The sequence below is a fragment of the Amphiprion ocellaris genome, chromosome 14, assembly GCF_022539595.1.
Source record: "Amphiprion ocellaris isolate individual 3 ecotype Okinawa chromosome 14, ASM2253959v1, whole genome shotgun sequence".
Lineage (NCBI taxonomy): Eukaryota > Metazoa > Chordata > Actinopteri > Pomacentridae > Amphiprion > Amphiprion ocellaris.
Window position 1 is genome coordinate 18,151,848 of NC_072779.1, and position 25,840 is coordinate 18,177,687.

The following is a 25,840-nucleotide window of genomic DNA, read 5'->3' on the forward strand; positions in this document are numbered from 1 at the left end:
ATGGGGCTCTTCACGTTCTACTTTTGGAGTCCATTTAATAATTTATCTTCTCCCTCATTTTGGTCTGCGGAACACAACTTTGCTTTTTTAAAAGTTTGACATTTTCTTTCCATTCAACATTTCCTGCCTGTTTGGTTGTTTCTGGTGGTTCTAGCACCAGTTTAATACTGTACAACTTGATTGCAGTGCATATGTGTGATTGCGTCTTTGTAGGGAATGTGAGGATGTCTGTCTGAATGAAAAATGAAACGGTAGTGAGATAACATTTACCCAGATGTAACTGCATGAAAGAATATTGTGAGTATTAGTGAAATATGTTCTTATGTCTTTAAACACTTGTGCAAAAGCTTAATTTTGCAGGTGACTTCTTATTTATTTCAGTTTTTACATTTGTTCTCCACAAGGACGCCCTTAAAGGACTTCATGATGTCACATCACAGAAACGACTGAGGCAGATTCTTCGGTCCAATAAGGATCCAGTATTGTAGACGCTCAAACCTTTTTTGAGATCTGTCGGAGGAGACCTGCCCCGTCTGCCCCTGCCTCTACCTCAGGATGGCTGGCTGTACCAGCCGCTGCAGACAGGGGGTGCTCAAGTTAATCCAGTCCCTGCAGAGATTGGTCTCAGGAACCCTCACAAAAGGTACTGTGGCTTTTTACTGATGCATTCACGCATTTGATGACTTGTTCATGTGGGCTTGATTAGATACAGTGTATATGGGTAGCTTACTGTATGTTACAGTGAGTAAAACTGCTGATGGTGTTTGCATCCAATAACATGGTAAGAAAAGCAATATCAGCGTCAAATGCCACCGCCACTTTCCCATTATTTGATCAAGTGAAGCACATTCTTATCCAGCTGGTGCTGCCATGTGGTCAAGGTCAAGATTCAGTTCCCACAGCAGCCATGGTGTGGCCTATTCATCAACAGCCATGTGTCCTGTCATTGTGTTCTTGAGCAAAACTCTGAGCCTTTGCTGTGCAGTGTAAATCTGTAAGGGTTTCAGCTCATAAGAATATAAACATTACCACTTGCTGGATGATGCCCAAATGTTGTGCCGTTTGATGCTGGAATGTAACACATTCCTCAATGTGAATGCCAGCTGTTGGAGCTTCTGGTGCCAATCACAGAAGATTTGCATTGCTGAACTGGGTTTGTGTAACATTGGATTGTAATTTGTACTGAGCTTGTGGCAGCTATATTGAGTCATCAGCTCAGGTTAGTCAGATAAGGTTTGAAGATTTGTGGTTTTTAGGGTCAGTGGTTCATAACCGGCAGGGTCAAGACAAACCAGAGGAGTCAAAAAAGATTTCTGTTACACCTAATGAACTTTCCTGCCTTTTTGGCTTTTCAAGATGAAACATCCTGAAAAGAATTCACTTGCTCATTCAACTGCTCACAGTTCCCAACAAAGCCTCGTTAGACATAGGATAGTAACATGGCAGACTTCATCAGTCTGTTAAAGTGACACCATTCAGTCATTCCGATAAAGGTCCCTTTTATGTCAAATTCCTCTTGGCTTCATTTACACATGTCCATGACAGTGATGGAGAGAGCCACAGTACATGTGCAAAATTTTCTTTACACACTAGATTGGACAGGACATCAAGGTTAAAAGGAGCTACTAATTAACATGAGACTCGATCTGAACTAATAGTAAGCTCCTTAAATTGGCACAAGAATTGTTGATGGCTAGAAACTAGTTTTGCATAGTCAGACCTGCCTTTAAACTACTATGTCAGCACTGGACAAGATTAGCTTAATTTCCCCATAATTGTCATGCAAATTTGCAGCAAACTTTTGAAATGGCGCAAAAAGGCTAACAATGCAAATTAGGCTTGTTTCCAATAACAACCGCAGAGTAGTAGAAGCCATAAACAAAACTAGTTGTTTACTAACTGCAGCACACAATCAAAGAAGGAACAAACTAAAATTTGGCCATCTACATCAGAATAATAGAAGTTTTCAGGAACTGTTTTCAGTTGTCCAAGGTGTAATTATTCTTTCATGTCACCTGTTATTGGGCGTGTTTCCTGCTGCCCAGAGGCAATGACAGGGAAAGAAACTGAAACATCTGATCAGTCATTTAAGTTTTTATTGATGCTTTCTTTTTTTTTCGGAAAAAAATCAAAAACCACCAAGTGAGCGTAAACAGTTTTGGAGGGAATTGGGAAGTCTTTTTAGAACCAAATCATTCCCATTAACTTTTACTAATGCTCTACTTTAAAATGCACAAAAATAATACATTAGCAAAAAAGCTTCCTACTCAATAACTATTCAATATCATTCATTTTAATAGTAGCAATAACACACTGCAAAGAAAATACTCATTGAATCTGCATGCAGCTCACACTTGTGATAATGTGATACAAAAATGTTAGTAGATTGTCATCACAACTTTTACATAACAGTGACTACTTCATGTCCTTATTCAGAGACTAAGTAAATGTGTTCAGGTGCCATCAGATTAATGGAAAAGAGTGCATTCTGCAAGATGCTAAGTACTATATCATTAGTGAGCGGTCATAAGGACACTTTGCTTCATTTAAGAAGCCAATTCATGCTATTCACATGCCTACAATAGTGTGTGTCATGTACATTTAGTTATGTGCAGCTCAAAATTTGTGACTAGATGGACTGTGTATACTGCAAGCATGCGAACTGTGCATGTACAAGGAAAACAAATGTTGATCAAAACAAGTGCCTCTTATGAGAAGAAGCTGCGTAAGGAGCTGCTAAATCACTCATTTATTATCATTTCATTTAGTATTAAAACATTTGTAATTTAGGTTGTGGCTGCTTGACTTGCAAGGTGCTTTGATTTGTAGCTATATATTCCATTATAGGCCCAAATACAGCGGGGAAGTTCCACACTCGCTAGGAATCCTGTGCTGTGCCCACCTAGCGTGTACAGCCCACTTCAAGAATAATCATCTGTAAGTAGATAACCTGTAAAAAACATAAAGTCACAGACAAGCTTTCAGGAAAATCCACAGGAGCTCAGCACGTTTTTCTGTGTTTGATGCGAGGGGCAATGTGACTGGTTGCATGCAGACTGTCACGTACCCTCTCATATGTATATTGTAGTATTTATGGAACATCTGCTGTTTGTGTTTAAAGTCTGCAATGAACAGCACACAGATGCAGAAAACCATGAAATAGGCTGAAGAGGTCACAACTTATTTCAAAATTGTTGGTGCTTTGTGTTTTTATCTCGAAATACTGTATGCGTTTACACCTACATTGGTCTACCAATGGTACATATTTTAATGCCATTAGCTTGCACGCAAAATATTTTATCATATGCCCTAATGCCCTCACACAATTTTCCATCCCAACAAAGGTAAATCAGGAGGCAGGTAAATCAGATAAGGTGCTCTGGTTTATTTCTAAGTTAAAACTAAGGGCTTCAATTAGACCTCTCTTGGGCATCCTGAATGATCATTGTCCACCTTCATGACCTGAATAGTGAGATCATGTAAGCATCATTCGTACACCCTGCAGGCATCAGTTGCTATAAAATTTAAACCTGTCTTCTTCATCTTCTGCATGCTAAAAGCACTGGCTCTCCTCCTTTCCACAACCTCTCTCATCCTACAGTCCAAAGTTACTTTTCACCTCAGCAGCAAAAATCAAATGCTGAGTCAGAGTGCAGCTGCAAGTCAGTCACGACTGATAAAATGCACGGCTCCACGCTCACTTTCAGACAGACCTGCGGTCGGATATAAATTTAAAATGAAACCGACAGACATGCATGGCATATTAAATATTTGTGCAGGTGCAGGTGGTGCTTCATTTAAACACTCAGTGTGAGCCATGAATTTTAGTTTTCTGTTTCTTATTTTTTTTTCAGTTTTCAACCGCTTGCCATCAAGAAACATTTGGATTCTCTTACTACCTACCTCTAAATTATTTGTAAGTGCTGTCAGGAATGAATTGCTTACAGGGCAAAGCAGTGAACCTGACAAAGCAAGCATAAAAAATGAGCAACATTCACATCAGGTAGAGCTGTCAGCAAATTCACACAAACCGTATGATACCTGTATGTCTTTACATATTGTATTTTTAAAAACAAAATAAATCTTAATTGTAACAAAACAGCTTCATGACCAGTCTCTCGTGAACTCCTGTTCCTTGTTACCTGTGATCTGGTTCTCCAGTAGAGAGTTTCTGTGTCTGTATTACAAAAAAGAAAAGGCAGAAATCAAATACAGTAAGATTAGATGAGATTAGACAGCTTTATTAATCCCCATGTGGGAAAACTGATTTGCTTCCAATTCAGTTTATGCAGACAACAAACAATATAGACACTCCATACACAGACAATAACAAACAACATAGATATTAAAACCTGCTGAGAGTGAACCAATGTGGTTTAAATGGGTGGCTTAGTCAGCTACTGTGTTTTTCCACAAATAATGCAGCCTCTTCATTGCTGCATAGGTTGGCAATCTGGGTCATGCAATGCAACCACATTATCTATAGTGTTTAAAAACTGAAACAGTTCCAGACCTACTTATTCACTAAGGGGCTAATCTTCAACTGCTTGGACTCATTACCAAGTAATATGATGTAATGTAACCAGATGCCAAAATTTAGAAGAGCAAAGAGGAGCAGCAAACGGCCGTGCAGAAGATCTCGGTTTCTCTGCCATTATTTGTCAGTAATCCTGCTCTCTGCGTCCTTAAAGGATGAGTAGTTGATGAAATGGAGTGGGAATTCTATTGAACATCTAGTCCCTTGACGTTGCGCCTCTGCACATGGTTGCTGCTTTTCTCCAAATGTTCTTTTGTGCTTTGCGGCTTTGCTGCACGTGGCACTGACCTTTTCTGACTTGAGGTTAAGATGCCTGTGCATTGGGCAGCACAGAGGCCATGTCTTCATTTTGTTTCATAATTAAATGTCACAGAGTTAATTAAGAGCCCTTCGTCCAGTTATAAATTGTCTAAAATGGGGCATATTAGTTCATTAATTTCTTTTTTTAAAAAACTGATTTCGGAGAAAAAGAATTTTTTAGCAGAGCATGATGAAATGCATGGCTTAAAATGAATTTCACCTTATCAATTTCCCATGGCTCTTAATGGACACCAAATATTTTATCTGCAGATTTCAAAGGGGTGAACGCACTAACACAAACACTTGTGCCACACCATGGAAGTCAGTGCAGAAACAGTATAAGAATCCATTAATATTAACCTCCTGATACAGACTCAATTAAACTGAGTTTTGACTCATTTAAAACTCAGCTTTTAAAGCTATCTGTGTGACAGAATTCTAGAAATCACACTCATTAACTGTAAGCCAAAATGACAAGGAGATTCATAATCTGGATGAAGAAAGCACCAATCTGCAGAAGTCCATTGATTGAAAGACACAGAAAATTATAACTCAAATAAACTTAATATCGAGGCCAGTCTTTTCAGAAAGTTTGCAAATCCGTCTGATGTGAACAAACATTTTGAAGCATCAGAAAATTACAGATATGGATTTGGTGATTGTCCACTGTTAGCCCGTGCAGTAAAAAAAAACAACAGTAAATAGTTTGAGTTTGTAGGTTTATGTTCAGATTTTTTTTCTCTAAAGGCTGTAATTGTGTTGACTATTGCTAACAGTTTTGGATCATACACAGTTTATTTTATCTGGGCAAAATGTACATTTTGAGCATATTCCCATGCAAATAGGGTCTGAGGACAATTTTTATTAAAGAATGTTTGCAAAACCTTCATGCATGTTTTGAAATGTCACTGATCCTTATTTAATTTTAGAAGTCACATGGCAAGTGTTGATCTTGCTATACATGGCTGTAGCACGCGAGGCCTTTCTTCCTCTGTGATGGTGGTTGCGTTTGAGATTGAAATCTCTCTGCTCAATTTACTCATAATCATCAGCACCGGTGCAGGATGCAGTAGAGGAACAGCACATGCTATGATATGCATGGAAGAAGACATGAGAAAATGCATACACAGTCACCTTCACACACGCAAGCATCGCATTTAGACTGAAAAATGCGAGCCCCCTGACTGCAACACGCCACTAGTTTGGTTTGTTATGCATGATGCCTGCACACACTTGCATACATAGAGAAATGAACTGTGAAACTCAGGCTGTTCACCTTTAAAATGCTCTACTTACAAGTTCACCAGCATGTATATTCATCTGCAGACCTTTAAACATTGCGAGCTAAGAGTGCCAGAGTTGGAGAAACAGGGTTGATGATATGCCTCAGGCTTGAAGCTGACGCTCACTGTTATTCATAGGTCCCTCGCAATGTGCTGCACTTTAGACTCTTGTTTCACATTGCTTTGTTTGTAAGAATGCTTTCAGCTTTGATAGAAAAAGCTGGAACTGTTATGTTATCGGAGAAACGCTAATGAAGCACAAGAAAAAAGGTTGTCTTTTCCCCCAAAACAGTTTCTCAATTTCAAAAAAAAAAAAGAAAAAAAGATGACAGCTGATTACTGTTAACGCAATGTTCGATTTACGGATGTGACAGAAAATTTGTCTGACAAATGTGGAGTTTTTTTTTCAATTAATTATCAGTTGCTTAGATAATGACTGGACTAAGAAGGTAGAATGACCCATAATCCATAGTTTGAAGCGAATTCAGGCCCCAAATATCTATGCATCATTTTAAATTGCATGAGCGTGAAAATGTGCATACATAAATATGTTCAAAGTACACACTTAACCAACACTAATTTCGACATTTTTAACATTTATGATTTACCGATTAAGCACTACGATAGACATAGTGTATAGACTATCTTGAGCAAGAGCTTTTCTTCAATGCTGCCTATTAAGCAAAGGAAAAATATTTAAAAATAAAATGTTCCTTTTACCTACTGCACTGCCTGTAGGCACCAAGGTCCTATTATCACACTTGCACTTGTTTTATGGCACTTATCCAAGTTGTTTTCTCATGACTAGATCCTTGCTTATGTTGTATCTACTCTCCGATGTACGTCGTTTTAGATAAAAATGCCTGCTAAATGAAATTGTGGAATCTAAAGGAAAGAACCTAACTAATAAAAGCACTAGCAATATGTGGCTGGGAGGAAAATTAAATGATGGTATCACACTGTGAATGACTCGTGCCCATTGTCACAGTCAGTTGATCCATGCCGAGTTATATCACTTTTTATAAAAATCTTAGATTCATCTTATTTCTGCACAATGTTATAGTTTTTGCACATTGGTTATTCAGACACACATTGATGTCTCTTGTAGAGTATCATTACATCTGGTCATGATGAAAATCTATTTTTATAGTTTTTAGTGGGTGTTAGAAACTTGTAGGTGTAAAATACAAGCTGTTAAAAAGCTATAAATCCTTATTGGCTTCATAAGCCAATGAGGATTTGACCCAAGTGCTACTAAACTAACAAACCAATAGTCATGCAGCTCAGACTTTAGATCATCCTGCCCCCTCACTGCTTACTGCTTCCAGGTGAGCCACTGAGAATGAGCAGCTCCCTCACAGTCCACCAGGTTCATTTACTTGTTTCTAAAAATGTACTGCTAATTGAATTCTGCTAATTCTAAAATTTCTAAGCCAAACAAAGCACAAACCAAATGTTCTGCTGTTGGCTGGAAGAGCAAACACAACAGTCTTCATGCACCCCCAGCATCTGACGAACTGATATCCGATGGATTACTTTTAGTTTTGTTACCTGTTTCAGCAGCACAATAGGAAAATCCTTAGTGTTAGCGCTTTGTGTGGCTAACATTACCATTAGCTTTGATCCTATGCCCACAGGTAAGAGCTCTCTGGAAACTGTAAAGGAGAGGGATAGTCAAAGAAGGTGAAAAGTTTAAGACTGATTTAAAACCAGTAAACAAGGACAGTGTTGGTTATTGCTGTGCTTCCGTGCAGTCTAATTTCAGCCAGTGTTTACATCTGTTTTCTTCTCTTCTGCTCTTTCCATGTCAAATAATTGCTCTTAGAGAAAGTTAGAGATAGAAAGTTGTGGTCTAACATCAGCTGCCGTACAGTAAGCTGTTTATTGCAGCGCTGTCAATCACAGGTCCAGCGACAGTTTTCTTTTTCAAAAGGGCAAGGATGGTTTTCAGAGCCCATTTAGATCAGCACTAATGTAAAATTAACCATCTTAGCCACATCTTGCGCTGAAAAATTGAAAGGCACACTTTGAGAACATGTAAGATTTTTATTAATGTGCAGAAAAGGGGCACAATATGGAACCTTTATAATAAATACAAGTAAAAATCCACGAACTGTTATGAAAGTATGCAAATAAATGAGTGGTTCTGTTAGCACCCTGCATGGACATGCATTTGGGTGATCCAATCACAAATGGACAGCTCCAAGTGTGAATGCACCGAGGCTACATTGAGATCCAGTCACTCAGACATTGTTGAGGTCTTGGCTACGTATGGCCACATTCACATAGCAGTGTGTATGTAAATGTGTCATATGGGTCACACTGAGGGAACACCTACTCAGCTGATGTCCTCGGTGTGAGCAGATTTACTGTATGTACTCTTTTGAGTGCCAATGGCATTATATCAAAGGGCAACAAAAGGCAATATGGTTTCTTATGGATGGAGTACACATGGAGCATGCTGTGAGTACCACTGGCATCAGACCGAGGAATAGTATAGACACAGAAAGTGTATTGCTGTCTTTGTGTGTCTAGTCAAAAACACCAATGCATTCAGTCTTTGTAAGCTTCAATAATGTATGTGTTTTTTTTTATATAGAGCCGAGAAGAGAGATGCGATCACAAGTGGTCACTTGAGACATGTTAAGTCGCACTCTAAACTCAGGTGTTAATTGACATGCAGAGCTGTGAAAAAGATATTCTGCATATTTCGTACACTTAAATGTTTCATATTATGAAACTTATTCTGATATTAGATAAAGATAACCAAAGAAAACACAAAAACATTTTAAAGATATCTGTGGGGGAGCAAATACTTATTCAAAGCACCATATTTAGAGCCATCCACTTGTGATTGGATCTCCCAAGAAGCATGTTATACCTTAGGGGAAGTGATGTGTAAAAGAAAACAAAAAAATCCCAAAACTGCCAGATGATACAAATATACATGCCTTCCTCCTTTCACTTCTACTCTTTGTTCTAAGCCCCCTTCCATGAGATGAGCACACACTTCAGATACTCAAAATACTCAAACTACAAGTCAAAAATCATTTGTGGCTTCACCGCCACAAGTCATCACCTTCATCACCTGCTCTGGATGAAAAGACCCGTAATTGGTTAAAATCTCCAATCACGGTCTACATATCTTAGCTTCAGAAAACAGAGCCAAGATGACGTGCAAAATTACAGTTTCCTCTCATACCACCTGAATTACAATATGCTGAAACATTAATATGGGATTTTGCCCAACGACGCAAAAGAAATTTCTGCCTACCCCAGCTTTAATGCCAGGTGTGAACAGGGCCAAAGACCGTCTTGATGAAAACATTTTTTCTGCACTGCAAGATAAAAGGTTGTGGCTGTATTTCTTAATGCAGGCACTCTCCCGGGATCTTTCTGCATGGAATTTGCATGTTCTCCCTGTGCATGTGTGGATTTTCTCTGGGTACTCCGGCTTCCTCCCACAGTCCAAAAACATGCTGAGGTTAATTGGTGTTTCTAAATTGTCTGTAGGTGTGAATGTGAGAGTGCTTGTTTGTCTCTATGTGCAGCCCTGTGATAGACTGGTGACCTGTCCAGGGTGTTCCCTGTCTTCACCCTAAGTCAGCTGGGATAGACTCCACATTTTATATTTTGGTTCTTACACATTGAATAGGGAAATGTGTTACTTTTGGCTTTCGTGTTTGAATTGGTGAAGAGAGACACTTGCTTTAGTGACGAATTCAAAATCCTGGTTATATATTTTTCATCACTAGTATACACAGTCTTGCGTTTATGGCTTTTGTGTCGACTCAGGGCCTATCGGAAACAGTAGGAGTGTAGGTAAAACAGAAGCCCACTCATCCGGCCTCATGCTGCAGCTGTCTCTCACTATTACAAGTCACATGTGTCCTCTAAGTGCATAACCTTGCAGCAAGAGTCACATCACTCTGCACTGTGGAGACAGATCCAGATCTGTGGCTCGAGCCCGTTGAACGTAGCGTCTTTTTTGACCAAGACTACAGCAGGATTACACGGCATTGCTCGGTTTAGGTGAACCTTCCTCCCCAAAAACTCCTTCTCTCCTTTTACCTCTCACTCACCGTTCCTGTGGCTGTAATAGCGGTGGATTGGAGCTGACTGTGTGTCTCTGCTTTTAATTTTTTACATCACCTCACTACATACTTTTATGTAACCGCCTTCTTCTTGATTTATTTTTATCTCTTGGTCTTGCTTCCTCTTTGTGCATGTGTTTCATTCTCCTCATTAATTCTGTTCCACCACATTCTTTTACTGTATTTGCATGAAGAATCTTCTTTGAATTGGCAACTTTTTGATGAGATGAGCAGCGTGGAGATGACTGTGTAATGTGTCATAGCGTAGTACTTCTAGGTTCTGCTTACATATTCATGTGTTGTTGGACTGTAGATTTTAGCTCATTGTGTGTTGAATCGAGAGCATAATGAGCTTGCAAGGGCGACTCACGCTGCTGGTTGTATCAGGAAGCATTATACTCTGCTGCCACCCGTTGTTCAACAAATAACACTGCAGCATTATAAAATGGGACTGAGCTTGCTGCTTAGGGAGTTCAAAAAAAATAACAGATCCACAAAAAAGTTGTGACCACCTGTGTGGGCTGAGGTGGTCAATTCAGCACAGAAACAACTGCTAAAATATAAGATGCCCTGTATTTGCACTACTTTTCTGCTTTATTTGTGGCTTTGTGGCTGTGCTGACCTACATCTATCAGACTGTCCTCCTTAGACACAGTTGACAAGAGGTTTTTAAGCTGCTTAGTGAGTACAGCCAGTAGTTTTCTCAGTCTGTGAGAATTTAGGTGAAAAGCTGGTTTGTTTCTTTTTTGGCCTTAATCTATGTCCTCAAAAAGAGACAGTGGTACACTTCTTCGGTTTGTTTTAAGGGCACTGCTCAATGCTGTGTGAGTAAATACAACATGGAAACTGACAGGACTCCAGACTCCACACGCCTCACTTTTCACGTCGTTTTCAATAGAGCTGAACAATTATTTGATTTTCAAGAATTTCAAGTTGAAACAATTATCAAATATCAAATGCTGCAGTTTCCGATAAACGTCACGCAGGACGTCTGACCCAGAGTTTAACCTGTATCAATAAATCCTCCTAATATGACTGTGACGTTTTTGATGGTATCTAATGTGGTAATGTTCCATCACTTGTTTTAAATGTATTACACAGTTAATATTAAACTAAGCCTTGACTTTAAAATATCAAATTGCAATATCTTTCAAAACTATAGCAATTAATAGTTTTCCCTCAATCATTCATCTCTCTTTTTCAATATTCTGTATTTTTTTTGGATTCTTCTTCTTGGAATGTTGTACCATCACTTTGTATGAAAAATCACTCTTTGTGTTTTTAGTTTGCAGTGACCAAAAGGCTTTGAAAGGCTTGTTTTGTGTGACCAATTAAAAACTCAACTTGTCTGTATGCTTTTGTATTTGATGATAAGCTTGATTGACAGTTACCTTTTAGAGGTCAACCCATTATTTCCTTGCAATCGAATCCAGTGCGGAACATTTTTCAACTTTTCTATGTTATTTTTTTTAACCGAATTCTGACAAAACTAATGAATGCCACCTCTCTCTGTCTGTAGTCATTCCAACAGTGTATCCCACCCACTGCCCTATCTGATTGCTAACACATCATGAATAATAGCCAATCAGCACTGAAGAATAAACTCTGAAAATTTCTCTTTGATTACACGTGGAAAAGGGCTATACACAAAGGCATTTCAACAAGGTTTTGTGTTGGAGTGTTACACAAAGAATTTAATATTTTTTTTCAAATGTATGCTGGTTACAAATATCAGTTATTACAATCACATTGATTACAAATGATTATTATCAGTCTTGGCCCTAAAAGAATATTTATTCACCCTTTGTACCTTTACACTAAGTGAAAATGAAAAATACAGAAAAAAAACTGCCATGTAGCTCTTTTACAACATCTTTGTGTGTCATAAACCACAAGTGGCTTTGGAGTGTGTCGATGGCAGGGGGAATGTTAAGGTGAAGAAAAGAAAAGCTGAGATGAAATACTGTAATTTAAGCTGCAAGCTGTTGTGTAACCAGACTAGAGAGCCACTTCATCAGGTCTGAATTTGCCATTTCGTACCAGAGACGAGGGAAACAGATTTCCCCTCACATCAAAGCACTTTTCTGCTGATTCCGAAGTTCATTTGGTGAGCTTTGGAAAACGTGTTTTTTTTCCACATATCTCGAATGAGATAACTTAATGTAGTGAATGAGTTGAATTTTTTTATTTTTTTTTAACAAGTGCTTTTTTTTTTTACACAGTGTTCTTCAGGAGTTCAGTCATTGCTGTACTGTACATGAATGCAGAGGGAAACCATAGCAGTGGAAGACTTTCAGAATGAAATGGAAACATGTCAGTGAAAAACCCAGTCATGCAGCTATACATTATAAATTATTTTATATAAAGTAACTGAATTCTTGCTTGTGTTTGTGCTTATCTCATCTAGTTTTAATTTTTCATATTCCTCATATTTTCTTTAGGGCATGTAATGTTGAGCCGAGTCTTCCCTGCTGGTTGTGGGGAGGTGGTTTGTGTAGCTCATGAATTGCCATAAAGATAATGAAGAGATTATGAAGTAGGACTGCAGTGCAGTGTCCTTGGTGCATGTCACTGTGCAGGGTGATATGATGCAGAAAGACGGTTCCAGATGGCAAACATCTGTCGTGGGGATTACATTGCTTTACTTATAGTAATCTGAATGCTAAATTCCCCATCTGCTTGTGTTTGCATGCATATGTGTGGGTGTTGGTCTATCAAGGGACTTATTTCTGCTTGTAGTGGGAAGAGTGGAGGGGAGAGATTGCTTAAACAATCTTACAGTGCTCATTTGTGCTTTCTGGTTTCTACTTGAAGTAAAAGTACTGAATATTTGATTGAAAAATGCAATGATATCTCTGTAGGAAATGCATGACTGTAAATTATCTATATTTTTAATTTTTGTTTTAGTGTGATAACCATTGAATGGATGAAATTGGGATGCAAAAAAGACAAAAGACTATAAAGAAAAGCTAGAAAACATGTGTGAGAGGAGTGTACATTCATCAGAATTATGCATGACTTTATGTTTAATAAATTAGTGCATGTAAGTTCTTACCTCAGCTCACCTGGGTAATCGATTTGAATACCAGAGACCTGCATACCTTTGCACAGTGTTTGGCTATTTAAGCAGTAAAGGCAAACGTAGCAAGAATAGGTTTACAAGGCCTTGCTTAACGTTGCAGAAAGAAATATTCATTTCATGAATGACTGCAGAGTTTAGGCTCTTAAAGTTCTGATGTAATACGTTGTAGATTTAGGTCTTTTTTCTTGCCAGTTTTTGCGACTATACTGCTGTCATATGGGTTTTGCTCTTGCTCTGAGGAGGCAACTTTAAGAAACAAGGAAGCTGAAACGTCATTGAAAATACAGCCCTCCATGAATTTTTTAAACTAAGAGAGGTTTTCTTAAGCCGTCTCACACACACACACACACACACACACACACACACACACACACACACACACACACACACACACACACACACACACACACACACACACACACACACACACACACACAAATACAGAGTGAGGCAGAGACATTTCATTTCTGGTCTGCAGCCAGTAGAATATTTAAAAAGACATTCACATTTTCTACATTCCATCCAACCCTTAACATGCACCTCACATACACCAATTCTACAGCCTTTTAAATTCCTTTTTTTAAGATTAAACAATTCATGACTGAGTCCAGCAGGAATTCACAGTGAGATAGCAGATCAAATTATAAAACAGCCTTCAGTAATGTCCTAATAGAATGTGTTTTACTCATTAACTTTTTTCTATCACAGGAAGTAATATTGTTTAAGCAGAGCAAGCACTTATAAACACTCACATTTGCATCCAGCATCTATTTGATTTTTAATACTAAGTGTTTAGGGGAAAACAAATATTTCTCACTCCCACTGCTTTCTTACCCCTCAGTGCACACTGTCATCTCAATGAAAATTCATTGACATCATTAAACACTAATGTTCTTGTTTGTACCACAGTATAAAAAAATTAAAAAAAAACAGAAGAAAGACATCTCAGAATAAAGTTCATCTGTCCAGAGGGAAAGGAGAATGTTTAGAGCTAACATGAGGAGCAGCTCACATCTATCTATATGCTCATTATGGTGCACACACTGTAGTTGAAGGAGAGCAGAAGGCTAATACAAAGAAGTATCTAAAGGGGGGAGTCATTAACCAAAGGGTTGAGCTGTGGGTCTGTGTGCAGGAAAGAGGAAAACAGATAATCATTAGGAAAATAAAATTAAAATAGAGAGATAAAATGTAAAAAAACAAACCAAAAAAATGTGTCAGCTTGAAATAATTGTTCTTTAACTGCCATCCCTCACTTGTCGTTAAGTGTTATTAGTGAGTGCATCGCTCCACAACAACACGAGGGCATGAGGAGGCAGGGAGCTCGAAAGAGGGGGGAAAAGCTGACAGATGAGTGGAGTGAGGCACAGAACAGAGGGAGTGGCGCAGAAAGGCAGGAGCAGCGTGTCTGTGTGTGTGTTTGGAGAAAAGGATCAGAAAATCAAGAGAGTCAGCTCAAAGAAGAGCGCCGTCCCCCAGTGACAGATCTGAAAGCAGTGAGGAGGGATAGCAGGGGCAAAAACCCCTTTAAGATACAGAGCTGTGGAGGGACAAAAAGACAGGACGGACAGGCTGATAGAACCCTGAGAATAAATAGAGGACTATTACTCTCTGGGTTGTTTGACCAGGCGGCTGGTTTCCACGGTGACAACATGGGCGCAGTGGTGGGCACTTTGACCATGCAAACCAAACAGAGGAGACCATCCAGAGGTACGTCAACATTAGTCAGAAAGAGATGGAGAGGAGACAAAAGAGCAACAGAAAGCTGAACCAAACTGAGGGAAAGAGCAGAGAGAGATAGCCTCGACACAACAGCCGGAAACAGATTAAGATGATCATTTAGATCAGTATATGTTTGCTTTACATTATTTTCTGTGCACATTCAACATAAGCAAAGACATTTCTTTTTTTGACATTTCTGCAGATTGGTTTAAATTATTGAACTAAGAAGTTACTTAGCATGTGAAATAGACTGGCTAATGCATTAACTAAATGTTACATGCATGCAAGCAAACGGTACAGTACATGTAAAGTACATTGACCATTAGCATTGATGCTATGTTTTTTTTATTTCTGTATGGAAAAAGAGCAACTGATTCTCAGATTCCAATATATAAATGTTCACTCACATAGACAAGACAGCAGAATTGCGAGGGATCAAGTGATACAAGTTTTCCATAGATGTTGAGGTATAAAACATGTTATGATGGTAATGATGGAGAAGCTACAGGGTGCCATGAAAGCAGGATGTCCTTGAAAATAACTACAGAGCAAAATCACTGCCCCTGACTCTATGATTATGTGTGTGTCTTGCCCAGTGAGTGAGTGAGTGAATGGAAGAACATGGCGCGAACGAAGGTTCAGGCGGGAGCATGTGGATTAACACGCAGCTCACATATCATACCTCTCCCTGGCCTTATGCTTGAGAAGCCCGTTGTCATGGAGACTGGGTTGTAGGGGCATAAAAGGAGAGTGTGAACACACTCCACCAGGGTGAATGATGAATTTATAGCAGCATGAGATAGAGATAAAAAAGATGAGAAAGCAGCAAACAAAGCAATTACTCTCTGACACAGACGTAACACCCCACAAGGCGAGGGTAATATCTTGCATTTGTTTTCTTGCACAGACAAGATGAAATCATTTGTCCTTGTTTTGATAAAAGCCTTACAAGATCCTTTGAACAAAACAGGGTCATCTTGCTCTTTTTTGTTTCAGCTCCATTAATGTTGTGCATTAAAAGTGGGTTGTGGTGCCAGCTGTGCCGAGGCATACGAGATAAGATTAGACAGATAAGACCTTATCCACAGGAGGGAAAATAAGTATCACAGCTGCATGAAAATGGCACAGAGGTAGGTCAAAGTAGGATACAAAAAATAGTATTTATAACCAAATAATGGGCCACTGAGTATATAGTAAACATATATGGTATACATTGCAAAACTACATGTTTTTTTTTTTTTTTTTTTTACATCCAGAATCTGCGTTTGTGTCACTGGCCAAGAGCACAGTCATTCTATTTTCACCGCTATGGTGGATACATCTGTGGTATCCGATTTGCCAGGAATCGCAATACAAGTTTGAAAAAAATGCACAGACAACTGTCATTACATAGACTCAATACCAACCCACAGAAAGAGGAAAAATACTTACAGAAAATAGAAAATAATTGCTGTGTTTGTGGAACAACCACTTGAGCTAAATTTATTGTCGAAGTAAAAGTTTGACTTTTTGGGAGATAATACTCTAGTGTCACTGTGATGTAGAGGAAAAGGCTTCTAGTTTGAAGAAGCCGCAAAAGGAGGCATGAGGGTAGGATCGAGACACAGTTGAGCAACAGGATTTACACTCATCTATCCCATGTGGAGCCAGTATTCTTAGACTTAAGTTTGCACTTGTGTACTACTTTTTTCCACTTTCCCTTCCTCTATTATTGCTCTATATCTTACCATTTTTAATATCCCTACATTACGGGGAAACAACCTCAACTTCCAAGCAATAATCGACACTGAAAAATGTCCAGTTTTGCTTAAGATTTAGACTGTGCAAGAAGGCAGACAAGCATGTCCTTTTATTCAGTGAATTAGACACTTAAACATCCGTGCTGAGTTAACTACATGCAAATGTCCCACCAGGACAATTCCCCAGTTAAGGGGACCATTGCCACACAGCACTGCCCAAGATTGCAATTGATTTAAGGAAGAGGGTTTTTTTCTTTCTGTGACAGTATGATACTACGGTGCTGTCAGACCATTCTACAACACTAGCACTGCACTGTGGAGATAGGTCTGATTATGTTAGACAAACCATCAACCGTCAACCAACAAGAACTACATGCTAGTATGTTTTAAATTACTTGGTTAGGTTTAGGAAAATATCCTGATTTTGGGCAAAGTCCGACCCTCTCACTGAACATTTGACGCTTCTCAGCCATTCTCTGGGTCATCAGGACGCAGAGTCCTGTCTAGTATATTATTGATCTGCTGTCAAAGCCGTAAAATTAACGGAACAGATATGTTCATTTGAAACATATTTGTGTAACATCTCAAACATTCTTCAGCAGAAAATACATTTTCCTCAAAACATAATTCAGAATGCCGGATAAGTGTGTGAGCATGTAATGTTTGTCTGAGACGAGGGCGTTTGTGTCCGTACATTAAATATGATGCTACTGAAAGCTACAGATTTACTTAGCTTAGCACAAGTGTTCTCGACCAAAGGGAAACAGCCAGTCTGTCTGATTCCATAGTTAACAAAATATAATAACCAGAAACTGAAGTGCTCACTCAGTCACGTTATATGTATTTTGTAGAACTCATACAAAAAAATAAATAATAAAAAGGCATGCTGTGGTTTTATCAGGGATTACATACCAGACTACTACTTGACCCAGCACAGTGACCTACTGAAATTTTGCCGTCACAGCACGGACTACAAAAGGTTATTGGATTAAACAAATGAAGATGTAATCTGTGAAGTGGTGCGCTTTGATTATTTTATCTTATGATATAGCACAGCTTGCTGTCTCTTCCCGTTTCCAGCCTGTATTCTAAGCTAAGGCAACCATCTGCTTGCACCAGCTTCATATTTGGTTTGCAGACATGAGCGTGGTGTCAACATTCTCATCAAACTCTGGGTAAATGCTCCCTTGAGTGTGGAAAAGAGGCCCTACAGAAGATGCAGAGATTTTTTAACAAGCATGTGTACCCGCAAAAAACAAGCTAGTGATGTCGCATCTTGTGATGTTCCAGCCTCCCGTGTCCATCACCTGTCTCGTTAGTGTCGTGTTTGCGCCATCCTGACGCCAAGACAACAATTACAGTTGGGGAATGTGAGCAGGTTTCTGAAAAACAAGCCCTGCTGTCCTGAAGCTGTCGCAGCAGTTGCCATTAACAGTGTGACACAGCGGTTACACACTTCTAATTATCTCTGTCCTTTCATCGTATAACACTTCCCTCCCAGTACATGCTGATGAATGTTTATGTGCCGAGTAGTTGTTCCACTAATTATAGCAAGACTCCTTCCTTGCATATCGACACTGAAGCTGTTGGTTAAAGGTCTGCAACATTTCTCTTTATAATCTGGTCCATCAGATGACACCTGTTAAGACATCATCAGTAAGTGTTTTATATTCCCCTGACGTTAAAGCTTAGTAGTTCATCAATATGTCCCTTTGCTCATCAAGTTTCTGGTATCAACAGCTTAGTGTTTGTCTTCCACTAAACTCTCTTTTTTCTTCTCCTCCAAATATCATGCCCTTTCTTATTCTGCCATGTGTTGTTCTCCTTCTCGCCTCACCTTTCTGCTTCACACTCTGCCGCCTTCTTCTTCTTCCTCTCCTCCCAATCCTCCATGTCTCACCCCTCCTCTAATCAACACCTCTCCCAGCTTCTTTTCCTCACCCGCATTTCACTGCATCTGTTTCTTATCACACTGTTGTGTATGCAGGAAAGCACAGCGCTCTGACGGAAAGCATTAACGCATACAGGTGGAGAAAAAACAGCACCTTTTGTTGTCTTAGTGTCATGCGATGGGAGACTTGTAGTCACAGAGAAAATAAATGGATACAAATTGTGTCCCCCCCCACCCTTTTAAAAAAAAATAAATATCAGTTTGTCTAGTACACCTGCCACTGCTCACATTTATCATAGCTGTCTATCTCCATGACGACAAGAATCAGTGGGATGGCAAGTGGAGCTCAGAGGAAGATGGAGGGAAGATTGAGGGAAAGCACTACATGCCTGACACCACTCCATAGCCTTGAGAATCTTAGATCATTGTGAACACAAGTACAGCTGCTGAATAGAGCTTATTGTTGTAGCGTAATGTTGCAGATGGTTTATGCTGAAAAGTGTGTGACCAACAGAATGCTCCGTGTGAAATTTAAATAGAGATTGTCTTTGGCAGGTGATGCATGACAGTAGATACTGTTTCAGTGTTGTGGATTTATCTTGACAACGCTGATAAATGGGATGGAACGAATGAGTCATTGCTGCCATACAAAAAGCAAAGAAATTGATATTCCTTTTGAAATCCTTTTTGTGGAGCCAGTTGATTTTGACGCAACTACAAAGCTTGTTTGGACTCGATTGTATGCATTTGTCAAGTTATTAATCTGTTCCTAATTGTGGAATTAGGGCGGATTTATTGGGTTTTGTGCTCGTGTTTGCGTTATAAAAATATGACATCCGTTACATGGTCTGCAAAGAAGACAAATGTGCTGCTTATATCTCAGGCCCAGCTGAGATAGTAAAAGTTATAGACCACCCAGTGTAAATATGCCATCCTGCTACACCAACACAAGGCTTCAGACTTCAGATTTAATATCTTCACTATTTTTTCTAAGGCCACTGCAGCTGCCAGTGGGTATTTTCTCTTGGATATTTGTTCATGTTGGTCAACTCACTGGTGTGTGGATTGTGCCCAGTGTCGGATGTTGGGATGTTGGTGTTGGCCTGTAGCTGAACACGGTCACAGTGACAAACACTTGCCTCCAGCAGAGGCATCTCTTCACATCATTAACCGCCATCCATCTCCACAGCAGCCGATACAGAGCAGCATGCAGCCATTAATAAAATGCTTCAACTCCTGAGGGGAAACCTAATTTGTCAAGAACATGCAGTGCTTCTTCAATCCCTCTTTTTCTCTCTTTTAACCTCCTCATCCCTCCTTATTTTTCTTCTGCTTCGCTTACCTCTGAGCACTCTTTTCTGCTGTCTAATCAGATTTTTGAGGTTTCCTGCCGACTTAACATTCTCAAGCCTCGCTGAGTTGTCTCTCTCTTGTGTGTCACAGTTTTCATGTTTCTGAGGAGAGCATATGTTAAACAGGCAGTGTAGAAGTAATGAAATCTCTCTTTCTTTCCCTTCCCTGTAGATAAAGCAGATGACGAGCTTGAGATGACGACGGTGTGTCACAGACCAGAAGGTCTTGATCAGTTGGAGGCCCAAACTAACTTCACCAAACAGGAGCTGCAGATCCTCTATCGCGGTTTTAAGAATGTAAGCATACACTTTGTGATTTCCTTGTTAGAATACTGAAATATGCTTGTCTCAGAAGATCCAGGGCCATATATAAGAGGAGGAATCATATAGATGGTGATATTAAATAGCACTGTGCAAATTTTCCTACTCCGCACGAACATGAAGTAAAAGCATAATTCACAAAATTAGGATGCTGGTTGAGTCACACATTTTGGAGGTGTAGCTTGTTTTGCAACCAGAATACAGCTTTCTGAACTTTCTGAAATCAAAATGCCGAAAGTTGTGAGTTGGACTTTTTGCAACGAGTTGAAGTGGCTTGCACTTTTTCAAGGCAACCATATGCACAACTAATAATGTGATCGCGACCAATACAGCAGTCGGCAGGTAGTATTGATCAGTATTGGCCTATCACATATGTATCGGCATCGCTGTATATGTTGTTCAATATTCACTGGTGTGAAAGCATTCATTTTTACATAACATAATGCAGAAAAAGATGTTTGGGGTATTTTAGGAGTAGTGTCATCGCATAGTTTGTCCAACAGAGGGACTGCAACTCTATTGTTTGCAACACTCTCATGTAACAGAGTGCACATTATAGCTGAGCAAACAGTGTCTTCATGGTAAGTTGCTCCAAAAAAATCCTGCATCTGTCAAGCTCTACTCACATGAGTTTGACTACATCTGTGGGGAGAATTGTGATTGAGATTGTTGATTGGGATTCTACCCCAAAAGATCGTTTTTTCTTTCTCTTTTTTTGCACAGATCGCCCACACCTTAAAAGGGTCACATGATTGACAAAGCACAGAACAAACACACACACACACACACACACACAAAAAAAACATTGGTATTGAGCACAATAACCTGAATGAATCTTTCTTCCTCACAGGAATGTCCGAGTGGAGTGGTAAATGAGGAGACATTTAAACACATTTACGCGCAGTTCTTCCCTCATGGAGGTAAAATTCACTGTTTCCAAACTAATTTGTCAGTGATGATTTTTGAGAATGAAAGAACTTATGTGTTCAATTGTTTCTGTGTTGCAGATGCAAGCATGTATGCACATTATCTCTTCAACGCTTTTGACACTACAAACAACGGCTCCATTAAGTTTAAGGTAAAATAAAGCATTAAGGAAACGCTACTTATTTCTTAACAATCATGTGCAGTTATGTACATGAATTTGTCCTCTCCCTATTTCCCTGTGTGCAGGACTTTGTAATGGGCTTGTCAATTCTGCTGAGGGGAACACTGAGGGAAAAGCTGGAGTGGACGTTTCACCTTTATGACATCAACAGAGATGGATACATAAACAGAGAGGCGAGACTGCGCTCATACACTTTTAACAGTCTTTTATATGTTTTCTCACGTTTTTGCTTCATTGCAGTGTTAATCTTCTGTTCATTCAGGAAATGACTGAGATTGTGAGGGCAATTTATGACATGATGGGCAAGTACACCTACCCTGCACTAAAGGGAGACGTCCCACAGCAGCATGTGGATGCCTTTTTTCAGGTTTGTTTCTAATGCATCAATTTACCATGAATAAGAGTCTAAACAGGCCTTTTTGTTAACAGTGACAGCAGATTTTAAACCCTTCGTGTTAGCACAGCTAGCAGGGAAAACAATCTGACTTTGAATGTCTCTTATCATACCTGACTACCTTTGCAAATGAACCTCTCTGCTTTTATTGAGACACTTTGCATGTACTAAAGGTTTTTTGGATAAGGCTTATAAAATTTTACATCAATAGTAATCCCCTTCCTGCAGTTCGTAGTACCTTTGTAGCCAGGGTATTTTTGGTTCAGTGTATATACAGCTCCTGCAAGCAAAGTTTTTAACATGAGATATACACAAAACCACAACAATTCTAACAGTAATAATTTTTATTTTTTCCACAGAAAATGGATAAGAATAAAGATGGAGTGGTGACTTTGGAGGAGTTTGTTATAGCCTGCCAAGAGGTATATATTGTCTCATATCTGTGTTGTGACAAAGAGAAAAGAATATCTGAAGAAGCAAATCATAAAAACCGTGAATTTGACTTGAGTTATGTAAGCCCTTTCGTTAATGTGACAGCATCTGAGGGGTTGGCTTCATGTCTGGTAACTTTTCCATGAGATTTATGGTAGCGATCTTACTAGGTGAGACTAAGCAATGTTATGCATCCGTATCTGAAAAAGGCTTCAGTGTTGTTTATGTGGAGTCGTAGTCCAAAGTTTGGAAACACCTCCTCACCTTTGCCACTGTCTTTATACAGCTGTGAGCAGACCGGTAATCCATTAACAGCAAATAGTAGCTGACCGTTAGATGCATCGTTCTGCCATGATTACTTACCTTCACTCCTCCTTTCTCTCTCACCAGGATGAAACCATGATGAGGTCCATGCAGCTGTTTGAAAATGTGATGTAGGACAAGCAGAGATGATGGCGACAAAGACGTGGAAAACGAGAGGGCTTTGTGTGAGTGTGTGTGTGTGGATGCATTTGTGCAATACATCCAGTCTCTCCTCCTCCTCTTCTTCTCCCCATTTTATCCAGCTGTGATCTGGATACAGCCAGAATCCCCCCACAAGGACTTGCAAGAAGAGATTGGACTGGAATGCTGTTAGCCTTCCTGCCGAGTATTACTACACAACACAAAGTGACTGATGCGACAGGCCTGGACAGGACCACACATCGCTCTCTGTCCTGTCTCAAAGATTACCTTGGTAAAGATAAAGATGCTCCTACATTACAAGGCTGCTCCCGACCAGTGATGAACAATGTGTTCAACAAGCTGAACTATTTATTTATTTTTGCCAAAAGATGTTCTTTTTTTGCCAAAATATGATTGCATGGTTTTGCAAGAGCTTTTGATTTATCTCCAGATATTGGTTAGATTTGTTATGGGATTTTGGCCATAAGGACATTTCTATTTATCTCATTCATCTAGTGGTTGATAGATATGAGATATTTCAAATGTCATGTACAGTGACCCCTGTACGTTTGTGTTAATCTGACTGTCGCTTGAGAGTCTGTCTTTTGCCTGTGGTTAGTCTGTCGAAATCTTAAAGTAGAAAGTCAAATAACTTTGACATAGTACATTTTATGGGTCTTATATGAATGTGTGTGGTTGTCTTTTTTGTCTATGTTGGAACTTAGGTTTTAGTGAAAAGAAAGAAAATGATTCATTCTTTTAGATTTTCACTTGCTGCTTTGCTTCTTGTGGTCAAACTAATATGTTGTCAATAATGTAAAGAAGAAAATAGTGTTAAACATGCATACATTTTGGATATATTATGAAGTACCTGCAAAAATGAAGATGTTTAACTAATCGGAAGAGGCTAGTGATCATAAAAACAATATCTTTATTTGCACAGGTGACGGGGAATTGATGTGTGATTCGGAGATAGAGGCAATGTGTTTATGTTGCTAATAGATGTCAGTGTGGCAGAAACAGACGGTAGCTTCTGGGCCATTCTAATGAAATCCTGGTCTGAGAAAGTTTCTTATAATCTTACAGGGAAATACCTCTGAATGTCAGCTCTGGAATGTGATATTTTGATTGACTGAGGGCAGCTCCATCTGTATTAACAGACATTTGGCACTGCCTCCCCCATCCAAACTAGGACAGTGATGTCACACCGACGTACGCGGTGCACACAGAAGAAGATACTAACCGCAATCGCCTGCTGATGGTTTTAGGTGAGTCAGGGTGAGTTTGAAAGCACCACCATCATAGAAAACTCACACAGCTATAGTCGTTTAAGCACTAAAATATTAATCACTGTTCTTTTTTGAGTCAGTGGATCAGCTCTTTGCTGTATGGTACATCTGTGTGACATCACAGCCTCGGCTCTCTGATATCTTGGTTTGGAATAGAGTTGTTAAATCTCACTATGAGAAGATTAATTTTAAGCCATAAGAATAAATATGTGAATTCTTAAATTGAGTTGTGTCTTTATTCTGTGTGTGCTCTTAAGAAAATGTGTAATTTAACTATGATTTCTGGCATACAAGGGGGTAATAAATTAAAGAAAACATGCACATACATTCACACACAGTGCAGGATGTTAAGGGTCGCTGAATGGTTTAATGAGTATGAAAAGTGTGTGAATCATATGCCAAGGCCTTTTTCATTCCCCAGATCTCAACCAATTTAGCTTATGGTTAACTAAGGCTTTTTCCTCATCTCACCCATCTGTATAAATTAAGATCAGTTATTAAAACAAGAGAAGACAGGAAAAAAGCAAACTCAAAACTAATTTAGCCTACAGGCAGATCTAAATTAGATGAGTCAATCTATCAAATATAGGTTCTTTCACTTTCAGCAATTCTGGTGAAATGTTTTATCCAAGTAATAAAATGTATTAAAATGACTCATGCTTTTCTTTTTCTCTGACTTTTTCTTTTAGTATTACTCTGAAGGGCTGCAGGCTTAGACATAGTTTTCTGAACATTATGTAGCCTTCTACAACGCAGTGCAAGAATGAATTAATTATGTTTTTATTACTGGGGCATGCGTTCCATCAGTCCAGGAAGAAATATTTATCTGTTACTTCAGTAAAAGTAGCCCATTGTAAAGTAAAAGTCTTGTATGAAGAAATTCTTTAAGTGCATCAGTGTATGTAGTAAAATGTAATTAAAGTATTAAAGCAAAAGCCCTAGTTTGGCTCTTCTGAGTGATACATTACGATGTATAATATCATTAAATTATTAACAGTGAAGCATCAGTGTGTCAGCAGCAGGTTACTGTTGTAGTTGTGGAAGTTTGAACTATTTTATGTACAGTTTTACATACGAGGGATACCACACATTTGTTTTCAATTTTCTGACTTTCCTCAAATCTGTGTGAGCCTGACTGCACGCTGCTGTTTGTAAGAAGCCAAAAACGCTGGCTTCACCTTCAACTATGTATTGTACTTTACTTGTTATGTTACCTGTTGTGTAAAATCTTTATCTTAAAAGTAACTGAAGCTGTCAGATAAATGTTCTGGAGCAGAAAGTACAATATCGCCCTCTGAAGTGTAATGTAATGGAAGTATAAAGTGGCATACTTAGTGAAAATACTTAAGTAAAGTACAAGTATTCCAAAATTACTTGAGAAAATTCATTTAGTTGCTTTCAGCCACTGTATACAGTTATTCCTAGCCCATGCTAGCATATATAATAAAACAAAAAGAAAAATAAAAGAAAGAAAAAATAATTAATAGTAATCAGATTTTCACCTGCACAGCCACACAATTCTGCCACAGAGAAACAATATTTGGATTTCATATAAAACTGGTATTCCTAAAATATCCTAGTATGTAGGCTTCAGTCTCTGGTGGAAGGCAACTAAGTATATTCACTGAAACACTGTACTTAACTACAAATTTGAGGTATTTGTGAGTCTCTTCTTTAGTCTGACTCTTTCTATTTCAGCTCCACTAGATCCAAGAGAGAAATATTTTGGTTTTTACTCAACTATGTTCATCTAACAGCTCAAGTTACTTTAAAAAAAATTTTTGCAGCTAGATTAGCAAATTAAAGTCAGATTACAGAATATTGGCAACTATTTTGTAATCACTGGCATTTG

At 38.9% G+C, this 25,840-nt stretch overlaps 1 protein-coding gene across 3 annotated transcripts in view; it reads left to right on the plus strand.

The window, feature by feature from the left end:
* The window catches only part of kcnip1b (Kv channel interacting protein 1 b), a 27,142-nt gene extending 2,932 nt beyond the window's left edge, over nt 1-24,210 (plus strand). The window contains exons 3-10 of one of the 3 annotated variants that reach the window (XM_023275422.3): nt 405-643; nt 20,173-20,297; nt 21,172-21,241; nt 21,329-21,399; nt 21,495-21,602; nt 21,692-21,796; nt 22,183-22,245; nt 22,646-24,210. In XM_023275422.3, coding sequence (XP_023131190.1) covers nt 556-643; nt 20,173-20,297; nt 21,172-21,241; nt 21,329-21,399; nt 21,495-21,602; nt 21,692-21,796; nt 22,183-22,245; nt 22,646-22,693 — 678 coding nt within the window. In that variant the 5' untranslated portion in view covers nt 405-555 and the 3' untranslated portion in view covers nt 22,694-24,210. Of the gene's footprint in view, nt 1-404; nt 644-14,642; nt 15,007-20,172; nt 20,298-21,171; nt 21,400-21,494; nt 21,603-21,691; nt 21,797-22,182; nt 22,246-22,645 lie in introns of those variants that run through there. The other 2 variants (XM_023275424.3, XM_023275421.3) reach the window with 2 other exon arrangements.
* The last annotated feature ends 1,630 nt before the right edge of the window (nt 24,211-25,840 follow it).